The sequence below is a fragment of the Hippoglossus hippoglossus genome, chromosome 19 (genome assembly GCF_009819705.1).
Source record: "Hippoglossus hippoglossus isolate fHipHip1 chromosome 19, fHipHip1.pri, whole genome shotgun sequence".
NCBI classification, from domain to species: Eukaryota; Metazoa; Chordata; class Actinopteri; order Pleuronectiformes; family Pleuronectidae; genus Hippoglossus; species Hippoglossus hippoglossus.
In genome coordinates, this window is record NC_047169.1 from 9,841,511 (window position 1) to 9,852,457 (window position 10,947).

Below are 10,947 nucleotides of genomic sequence, written 5' to 3' on the forward strand. Positions count from 1 at the left end.
GAGTTACAGGCTATTGAACTAATTATGTGGAGCAGAGTGTTACAGGTGGCCTGTGTAGCAGTGAAAAAGCCCCGTTTTTTCAGCTGTTTCATGCATCTGCTAGTTTCAGAGTCCACCTCCCGTCCTGCCGGCGAGAATGTGCCGGCCTGTGGGCGGTTTTATTATTATTATTTCTCGTGAATGTACATTTTTTGTGGGTGAATGCGTGGATATTTTTTTTGTTTTCTTTGTTGATGTATGACTTTTTGTCTTCAGCATTTCTGTTCCTATAGTTACAATCAGTGTTTTCAGCCCCCCCCCCCCCCCCCCCCCCCCCCCCACTTTCCTTCCACGTCTCCTCAGAAGCACCAATTCCCCTTTCCCACCAATAGCAGCTGTCACTCAGCCTAAACTACCTGCTTTTCTGACTTTTGCTTTTTTCAAGAATGGCTTTTCTTTCTTATCGCTCTCTCTCTCTCTCTCTCTTTTATATTATTATTATTATTATTATTATTATTATTATTATTGTAAAGTGTATTTGGAGGAAACCTTTGTGTAAAATACTATAACTATACTATTATAGGTCTGTTACAGCCGGGTGAAAAAGAAATGTGGAGAACCAGCAGCTGAATTACCTCTCATTTCAAACACAAGACACAAATCACCACATGCAGACTCCCTCCTTCGCCTCCTCCCTTCTTCTTCTCACTCTCTTCCTTACAAACAAACACACACACACACGCACACACACAGAGAAGGACTGTTGTCGCATGTACTGTACAGTGGTCTGAAGGCGAGCGGGTTTGCTCTGTGTGCAGTAGAGTCGGTGTGTAGTGAAGCTTCGTGCACCCAGGGGTAGGGCTGTTTCTGGTCACACTTCTATCTTACTCTGTGCCAAAATGTAGTGCAACAGCCAGGCTAGTCCTGTCTGGTCTGATTCCAATAAAACACTGAGCTGTCTACATCACCCTCACACCTCTCCGTGTCTTCTCTTCCTGCCTCTTTTTGTCGTATTTTGCTTTTTATCCATCCTCGGTCGTCTGTGGGATGCTTGAAAGTTTGTGCAAGAGAAGAAGAAGAAGAATAGAGTAGAGGGTGGAGAGGAGGAAGTGGAGGGGGAGGATGATGCTTTTCCTGGCCAGCTGACCTATCAGTGAGCTCGGTTCTGGAGGCCTGTAGGTGATGCACATGCAGAGGAGGGAGAGGAGACACTTGCTGAGTCTGATTAAGTCATCTCTGCTGCGGGGGACCACTTGCCTCGTGACATTTGGCGCCACTAATTGCCTCTCTGATTAATTACACTGCCTGTGATGGTGCAAACTGGAGTGGCGAGGTTCCCCGCCGTGCTGTGAACTCCTGCTGCCACCATCTTTTTTTATCTCCTGAGCCAAGGTTCACCATGACACTGGATAGAGGCGCCTGTTGGACACGATGACGGCCGACAAGGAGAAGAGAAGGTAAAAGCTTCGTGTGCATGGATATTTTTAAAATCATCTTCAACTGTGTGTTTTTTTGAAAATATGTTCGAGTGCATGTTTAATTGACCTGTTACTATGCTGGTTTGGTGTGTGACTGAGGTGGTGAGGCCAAAGACAGTGTAACCACACTGGGCGTATATACTTGAACTTAAACAATAACCACAGTGCGGTGCTCGTCTCCCCAACTAGTTCGTCTACAGTGGAATAACTATTCAAATCCTTATAGATCGAAGAATTAAACAACCTATTGAAAAAAGTAAAACTCTACATGAAAATCTTTAAAAAAATATAACTCAGCAGCATAATGTTTTTTAAAACATGACAATAACCATAAAATGGAGTTTCCTTACTGAAGCATAATATTCTTCCGTACATGTTGAGAAATTCTCAAAAAGTCACTGTGTCATCAATCTGAAATATGACTCATCCAAGTTCCTGCAAAGTTGAGATTTTGGAGATATGCCTGAGAAACTAAAAGAAATGCACAGTAAAAAATCTGAAAAAGTACAGAAATGTGAGTTTTGACATAACAAAATTCTTACTTAAAGTACCTTTGTGGTAATAAGTCATCAAGTAAATACATTTAGTTTACCGCCATTTCTCCAATTCTCACTTTGGAAGGTCATTAAATCATTTGTAATAACTGTATCAAAAAAATGATACGTCTAAAGTACATTTAGTATTTTAAGTTGTGCAATGAAAGGTGAATTCATAATTCTAACTGGGATCATAACAATTCCTTAATCAGCCCATACAGTGTCACAGTCTCACTATATTCATATAATAACATGTGGTATGTAGTGGTTTATTGTAGCTCACTTAAGCCTAATATATATATATATTTTTTTACTGTTTCCTATTGTTTGCCTTACATTTTAAAGTTTTGATGTAAAGCACCTTGAAACTGTATTTTGAAAGGTGCTAATTAGATAAAGTTTATTATTATTATTATTATTATTATTATTATAATTATTGTTGTTATATATATATACCTGTGTGCAGGGTGATCAGCCGTGAGGCGGCCAGAAAGAGACGTCAAGTGGAGTCGGAGGTGTTTAGAGATTTATCTCGGCTGCTGCCTCTCCAACCCTCGGTCCGATCCAACCTGGACAAGCCCTCTGTCATCCGCCTCACCCTCAGCTACATACGCATGCACGCACTGCTCAAAGGTAACACAAGTCATCACGGACATTTAACACCATCCCTCATACAATACCAACCAAAAACCATTGTGCTTTTAATTATGCATACAAAAAGTTTAGTAAATAAACATCCTAACAAAAAACAATGCTGCTTTAGTAACAATGCTTCTATGCAGAACTTCTGCTTTGGATAAACCAGATATTTTCCACTGGGTGAATAACATCAGGTTGTTGATGTAAGCGGTGTAACATGTGTAATAGCACCTGGACTACACACGCACACACACCACATCCTTTGTGCACAGTTCCCCATAAATACGAACCCACTGTAGAACAGAACAGAAACATTTCCCATGAAATGAACAAAATGTTCACAGCAGAATCATCAAAATCCCTCCATTTCTTTTATCTTCTGTCCCTGAACCTCAGTGAACTCTGCGACAGAGGCAGAGACCAGTCAGAGTGTAAAATATGGAGACGTGTTGGAAGGTGGAGAGGAAGTGTGTGACGGAGGACAAGATGGTGGGGAGAAAGAGACGGAGGAAGCCACGGAGGAAGCCACGGGGGAGACACAACTGCATCTGAGCACCCTGGAGGGGTTTCTGATGGTTTTATCCTCTGAGGGGGACATGGTCTACCTGTCAGACAATGTCAGCAAATACATGGGCTTGACACAGGTACACACACACACACACACACACACACACACACACACACACACACACACACACACACACACACACGGGCACCTATAAAAGCATTTATATGTATCTATGTGAATGTTGCTCTGGTTTACATTTAGGAATCTGGATTTAAAGATTAACGTGTACTTCATGTTTTCTGACAGACTGAGTTGATGGGACACAATATTTTCGACTTTACTCACCCCTCTGACCGTGAAGAAATCAGATCTAATCTACAGCGGATGTCAGGTGTGTGTGTGTGTGTGTGTGTGTGTGGGGGGGGGGGGGGATCAAGAGTTTTATTTTTTGCAGATTTAAATTGTATAGCTCTGTAAATTGCCTGTTTTTTAGAGGGAGTTTGGTGCGGTGCCACGAGGACCTTTGTCCTGAGGATAAAAAGCACTCTGACCCAAAGAGGAAGAAGCACCAACCTCAAATCAGCGACGTGGAAGGTTGGTGAGAAACTGCCACAAAAGACTTTCCCCTTATTTCCCTCTTCCTGAGACTCTTGAACATCACAAATTGTATCTGATGGTCTTTATCGTCTGATTCCTAAATAAAACTGTGTGGTTTTCTAGGTTCTGCACTGTCAGGGTCGAGTGAGGGTGTGTTCAGCTCCCTCCGCGGGGTCCTGCCTGCTGCTCACCTGCCAACCTCTGCCCCTGTCACACACACTCCTCAGCTCACACACCTTCACCAGCCAGCACAGCATGGACATGAGGTTCACGCACTGTGACCAGAGGTGATTCACACAAATGTTCACACGGACACATCTACACTATATACAAGCATTTAAGTATTTATTTAAATGGGCAGTCTTTAGTATTGATGTAACAATATCTTAAAAACTGCATGTCTTGTTAAGGAGGAGGTGCCATTTTCCACATAATGTAATTAATTTGAAATTCTTTGAAAATTATAAATCTCACGACGCTTGTCACCTTTTATTTGGCATCTGTGCTGCACATATATTTTTTCTGCAGGTTTTACAGGCCGATGCAAACCTTAGCAGACTCTCTGCAGCTCAGTGGATTCCACAGACATTTTAGACTTTTTCCTGGTGTGGAAAGTAAATGTCTAATCTGTCCCAGCTTTCATTAATTACTAATAACTGATCACTACAAGTCACATACAGTATTAAGGTATTATTGTAAGGAAGTTGAAATGTGATGAACATAAACATCTATAATATTTTCATCGAATGGTCTTTTTGGAGCCTTCAAGAATATGGAGTATAGAGGTTGAATGTTCTCTCAGTAAACTGTAAACATTACATACTGTGGCTTCACTGAGGAGCTTAAACAAGCAGTCACAGAATATATGATGCAAAGAGTAAAATAAGTCGGTTTAATGTCCCTCAAGCGACAAACTAGATTTTCAAGTGTAATTCAAACAAAGAAAAAACATTCAGAACTAGGGCTGCCGCTTTGTGTATCTTTTACCTTCCCTGTTTTTAATTTTAGACCTACGACTGCTGCTATATAAGTAAAAGAGACTGAATTTGAATCGTTAGACTAGTTTATAAGCCAGTATTCAGTGGAATAGATTCATACTTGTTACTGCTTTGTGTTTTTGTGTTTGTACAGAGTGACTTTGCTTTTAGGCTACAGTCCTGTCGAGCTGCTCGGCCGTTCCATTTACGATCTCTGTCACACACTGGACACAGACTGTCTGACCAAGAATCATCTGAACTGTGAGTAGTGACGCACACAAACAAAACAAAAAACCCCACAGACACGTTGCACGCCTGATTTGACTTGTGTCTCTGTCCCTCCGCAGTGTGTTTTAAGAGTCAGTCGGTGAGCGGTCAGTACAGGATGCTGGTGAGAGGTGGAGGTTATGTCTGGGTGGAGAGTCACTGCGCCGTCATCCCCAGTGTCCGAACCTCCAAGTCCAGGTTCCGCTCGTACCAGCCTCTCTGCATCCTCTGTGTTACCTACATCCTCAGGTAAGTGTGTATTCTAGTTTTTGTTTCCTCTTTAGGGCCCACTCCAGTGTAAATACTTATCTTGTCAGGACCTAATTGGGAACGAGGCCCGGCCCTTATGAGGCAAAACCTCATTCCTGAGGTCCTGGTTAGGGTTAGGGGGTAAGATGTGAATTGTGATTTCTCTTGTGTCTTACAGTGGAGTGGAGGAGCCGTCCCTGCTGCTCTCTTTGGACCAGACTATCAACAGATATCTCAGCTGAAAGTGTATTAACAGTCGTCCTGTAGAAAAACAACAATCGGCCCGTATACTTCCTTCTGTCAAATGATTTCCATCCAGCTAACTTTGATCAAATATAAGACTTTCTCACTCAAAATAAAGTGCTGTCATCTGATATTTCTCACTTTGCGATTTTTGATTTGCACATCGAGGGAAATATTTGAACAATCTGAGCTGTTGATTTCCACCAGACGCTTCAACCAAACCTGAGGGAAAAAAAATTACTTATTCTTAGTGGTTTGTAGTTTTGGTATTGCAGTGGGCGATTTTACTTTTTACTACTCAAACTGTTTTGCATAAGAGTTGCAGTCTTCCGCAAAGAGAAAGTGAAAGTTAAAGGTGCAGACTGTGAGAGCTGAAACCGGCAGTTTGACTTTTTGCTGACCGCCCTGGGCCTGACCCTACTTCCTTTGAGGTTTCCTCCTGGGCCACCTGACACTGTGCGTGACATCTGACTGTGAGGCACAGACACATTGAACAGTAGACACACACACACACCCACTGAGTATATATGGGGAGATATGCATTCTGCTGATGATGAGATGTGAGCAGACAAGTCAAAACCACAGCTTCCTGATTCGACGTTCAAGAGGAAAGTTCTCGTGGGAACTGCTTGAACTTTTTACCTTTTGGCCTCTGAATGCACACACACACACACACACACACACACACACACACACACACACACACACACACACACACAACCACACACGCACACACACACACACACACACACACACACACACACACAAACGTGCACAAACACGAACTTTGAAACTAAATTGAAAGCAACCTGAAAATACGAATGCATTCCAACAATAATTATGTATGACAAAAAAGTCATAACAACTTATGTATTTACTGACATACTTTTCAACTTGAGTTAAACAAAGGTAAACTGTGCCTAATAATGCCTTTAATAATGTAACTACATTAATAGGAACATCAATTCTATATGTACATTTAATAATGCAGTCAATTCTACTATCTCACATAAATGTGCTTTAATGATAGTTTGTCTGTAAGGATGTTAATTTGGGTGTCACTCAGTAGGAACCTCGGTTTGAATGAAAAGGCTGTGAACCCGAGTTTATATTCTCACCTTCACATTGATGCAGTCAGACTACAGCATGCAGGGAAAGGGTCTTGCTCCATCTAGTGTTCAACTGTTGTCAGTGAAACATAGCGGCCATGTTCCTGCAGTCAGTTTTGCTTAGAGGCAAATAACTGATTAGATCTCCACTCACTTCCAATGGGTTCAGAGAAAGAAAAAAGTCTAAAGGCATTGACATGTGGGTTACACTTTTTTTATTTCCTTTGTTTTTGGAACAATCAGACAACTAATGGTGTATCTTATATGTCAGAGAACATGTCACTGCAGGACTTGAAAACAAATACAGATAGAAAATGTGCTCTACAAAAGCACGTTAAAAAGTCTAAACCAGCCCAGGATTCAGATCTGTGTGGATTTTATTTTATTGGGATTACTATTTTGAACCACTATTTAGTCATATTCACATCAGGTTTTACCAGAGCAATACCTCTTCCTGGTATGGGGTAAAAAACATTGTGAATACAGTTGAAAGTGCAAATGCACAATACATAAAATCAATTAAAAAAGGCACAATTCTGGTTTGTAATCTAATCAGCAATTTATTTAAAAACCTGAAATCAAATTTACAGGTGAATACTGACAGCCCTAACCTCTAAATCAATATAATCCAACCAATTTCTGGTAAAATCTGCATTAAAATCTGCATAATGTAAAGTTTACAGCCATGTGTTTATTTTTGCAATAATCTGACCTGATCTTAGACATGATCCTAATTATAACATTTTAATCCAGGTAATTAAATGTGTCACACTAGACGATAGAACCTGTCCAGGGTGTGACCTTCCTCTCGTGTCAGCTGGGATAAGTGTTCGATAATAGATGAATATGGTTCTAGATGATAAAGATTAAACTAATCATACAGATTGACGAAGTACATTTGTTTCTAAAGATGATCAAAAAGCAATAGTTAAGTCTTTCTAGATTTAAAATTGACCCGGTATGGTCTGACTTAGGTTTATGGGTTAATTTCATATTTGAATTGCCTCGTTTATTCTTTGACCTTGAATTTCTACTGATCATAATAATCAAAATAATGTGAACTCGCTGCTCTGTTGAAAGGGAATAAAAGATGCTTGTTGACAGTAATCGTTTAATCACAGCTGAAAGTTTGGCCGAAGGGAAAGGAAACAACTTCTGAAAATGTACTTCCCAACGATCAAAGTTCCTCTTCATTAACTCGGCTTTAGGAAATATTTTTCATCCTGTTGGATTATTTTTCTAAACTACTATTTGGAACCTCTTTTTTTTTTGGTTTGACCATGCAGACGGTTTTCAAGGTGACCCTGGTGTAGTTGTGTTGTTGAAGGAATCTGTGTCCCTGAGTTGTCTCAGAAGCCTGAACACTCCAGTATGACCCAGTATGAGGCGGACAGGGGGGAGGTCACGTGGTGTGTTTTTTCTCTTCTTTCAATTTCATTCTAACCATCAGCTCCCAAAAAACGTTCACAACCTTCACACACACACAAGCACGCACGCACGCACACACACACACACACACACACACACACACACAGAGACACACGCACGCACACACCGAACAACAGTCTGTTCCTCCAAGCATTTTCAAAAAAAAACAACATGTGACCTGAGTCATCAGGCCCTTGCTGAAGTCACCTCCCCTCCATGTTCCCTCTGCTGTTCACTCCTCTCCTCCCCCAGTCACACCCCTATGGTTGGGTGGGTGTTGTCAGGCTGTGAGCCAATGACATGACAGCGCTTCACCCATTGAAATCCAAACATGATAAATGAGAAAAAGTGTGTGTGGCAGAGTTAAAGAGAGCAAAACAGAGAGGGGGGGGTGGGGTGGTAAATGTGCAAATGATGTAATTAAAGATACACGTGCAGGAAAATACTGGTGGGCAATAAAATGAGTCAAAGGCTAATGAATTGCTCTATGTTTATTAATTTAATTGTTAATGCAGCCATTGTTTTATTGTGGTATTAATACGAGGTTGTATCTGGATAAAGAGCGGGTGGAAAAAGCCGAGCCGATGGAGATTGACCTGCGGTGCAGAGTTCGAAGTCCTTTGACTGATGTTTGACATGACAAGAGAAAACAGGTTGGGTCCTTGTACAAGCAGACGCATTCATAAGAACCAGCTCAAGAACTTAGTGTAGGATTTCTGTACGACTATAGACAAAGCAAGTGTATTTATAGCACCGCGACAATTCAAATATAGGCTCTATATATTAGATGAGAAATTACAGTGGGGGGAAATAAAATAAAATTAGATAAGTAAGAACATTTTTATACATAAATATGAAATAATGTTAAATGGACAATATCTATTTAGAGCTTTTCCAGTCTTATTGACTCGAAGTGCTTTACAGCACAAGTCGCAGTCACCCATTCACACACACATCCACAGAATGCTTCTATACCCAGCTTTTTCTATCACACACTCAGTCAGGACAGCTGTCAGGGGCAATTTTAGATCCAGTATCTTGCCCAAGGACACTTGTGGAATGCAGACTGGAGGTGCACCATCAACCCTTAAGTTAGTGTACGACCCTCTTAACCTCCTGAGCCACAGCTGCTGAGGAACATAAAGGAGCAGGAGAGAAGGGTAAATGGTCTGTACCACTCAAAGCGCTTTACAGTACAGTTTTTGCCATTCACACACACAACAGTGCATCCATGTGGAGCACTTTCTCTATGAGAAGGGACAATTTGGGGTTCAAGGACACTTTAGGGTTCAAGGACGCTTTGGGGTTCAAGGACGCTTTGGCATGTGGAATGGGGAAGACTGGAATAGAACCGCTGATCTTCTAGGGGTGGTCATAAGGCCGGTTTTGAGAAGATAAAATTGAGGTATGGTAGTATAGTTAAGAAAATGGGCTTAAGAATCATTTGAAAACAAAGTTGTTAGTAAGACAAAGCCTCTTTGAATTTTGAAACACTTTTTTTATTGATATTAGCTCTCAAGTCTTGCAGAAGTTTTCCACAAACACCTTCTGTTTATCTGGAAAACTCAGCCTGAATGTTTTTTATCTCCTTTTTATTCATTGATGTTGATAAACACAGCCAAGCGCTGCAATTCAAAAACTGTATTGACTAAACAAATTTTTATGATAGGTTTTTTAATGCAAACTAAATTGTGTGGCAACTTGCAAATTTCAGTGTACAGACAATCTGTTGCAAATTTCTGTTGCATGCAGTTTTTTGTGCTGAAACCCCTGATTGTGTGGCATCCACCTTCTTCACTTTATGGCTGGTATGCTCAGGGTGAGGTGTGACAGGGGCCTCAGTTGTATATAAAGCTTCAGATTATCTTTACCGCTGCTTGTTATCTCCCAAAAAGGACAGAACAAACAGGCCCAATAGTATGCAGATATTATATCTTTTCTCTCTCTCGCTCGCTCTGTTGTAAAATCACTTGCTTTCATAATGGATATCAGCTTTTAAAAGTGAGTGAAGCTCATGGCCCTGGAGTAGATTGTCTGAAAGCAGCTTCAACAACAAAGTGATAAGCTCTCCTCCATTATTGCATTACTACCAGTGAGACTTTGCCTCGACTCTGTTCCCATTGTAATGGGTAACACGGTTTCTATTGATTGTTCTTTCCTGACATCAGAGAGACAACACAGGGTGTTCAGAACACGCAGCTCTACAATGCGACCATGTTAACCTGCACCAGACCTGGATGTACTTTAATAATTTTAATGTGTGTCTAAAAATCACACCTAAATGAGCCATAAGTGACTTATAACATTGTGCAATCATGTGTTTGTAGCACTGTTTAAGCATAGAGTATAAATGTGTATTTGTACCTGGATCTAATCTTATCTCCTGTGCAGAGTCCACGGGTGTAAGCCCAGGTCAGGGCCTTCAACCAGCCGAGCTCAGCGCTAATATCCCCTCTCTCTGTGCCATGTAGAGTGGATGACAATGATTTCATGAACTATATGTGTGAAGTATAGTATATATATATGGTGCCATAAACGCAGTTTTACATAAGAGAGATTTCGTGCTTAAGTACCTCAGCTGTGCTCAGAGTGTGGGAGCAGATGCACAGACACGAACGTGAGAATGTTGAGAGTATTTTGCAGACTCAGGATCAAGAGTTAAAGTTGCATTCGGATTCGTAAAATTGCTCCCACATGTTGGCAAGTGCATAGCAGCAGATATTTACGGCATTTAATTATTGATGTTACAGTGTCTTGGCTCTTGTGGAAATGATTGGATTGCATGCAATGGGAGCAAAGTATAAAAAAAAGCTCTGCTGATTGGCTGATCAGAAGGTTGTACCCATGATACATTGCCCCTACGCTACATCAAGAGGCCTCTTATGAAAATTATCTCGAGCAACCTGGTAGTGCAGTCGCCACACTCTCTCTCTCTCA

General features: G+C 41.1%; 1 protein-coding gene across 1 annotated transcript; it reads left to right on the forward strand.

Annotated features, from left to right (window-relative positions):
* Nucleotides 1-1,075: 1,075 nt before the first annotated feature.
* Nucleotides 1,076-6,172, forward strand: epas1a (endothelial PAS domain protein 1a). The gene is made up of 9 exons (XM_034570735.1): nucleotides 1,076-1,436; nucleotides 2,460-2,626; nucleotides 3,029-3,276; nucleotides 3,447-3,531; nucleotides 3,634-3,734; nucleotides 3,861-4,024; nucleotides 4,869-4,975; nucleotides 5,062-5,230; nucleotides 5,409-6,172. Exons 1-9 carry the CDS (start codon nucleotides 1,411-1,413, stop codon nucleotides 5,470-5,472), a joined length of 1,131 nt encoding a protein of 376 aa, XP_034426626.1. The 5' UTR covers nucleotides 1,076-1,410; the 3' UTR covers nucleotides 5,473-6,172.
* The last annotated feature ends 4,775 nt before the right edge of the window (nucleotides 6,173-10,947 follow it).

Bases quoted from the DNA above. Each gene is read 5' to 3' on its own strand.
- epas1a (XM_034570735.1), top strand. From the start codon at position 1,411: ATGACGGCCGACAAGGAGAAGAGAAG. The intron at 1,437-2,459 runs GTAAAAGCTTCG...ACCTGTGTGCAG, and splicing joins GCCGACAAGGAGAAGAGAAG to GGTGATCAGCCGTGAGGCGG. The intron at 3,277-3,446 runs GTACACACACAC...GTTTTCTGACAG, and splicing joins AATACATGGGCTTGACACAG to ACTGAGTTGATGGGACACAA.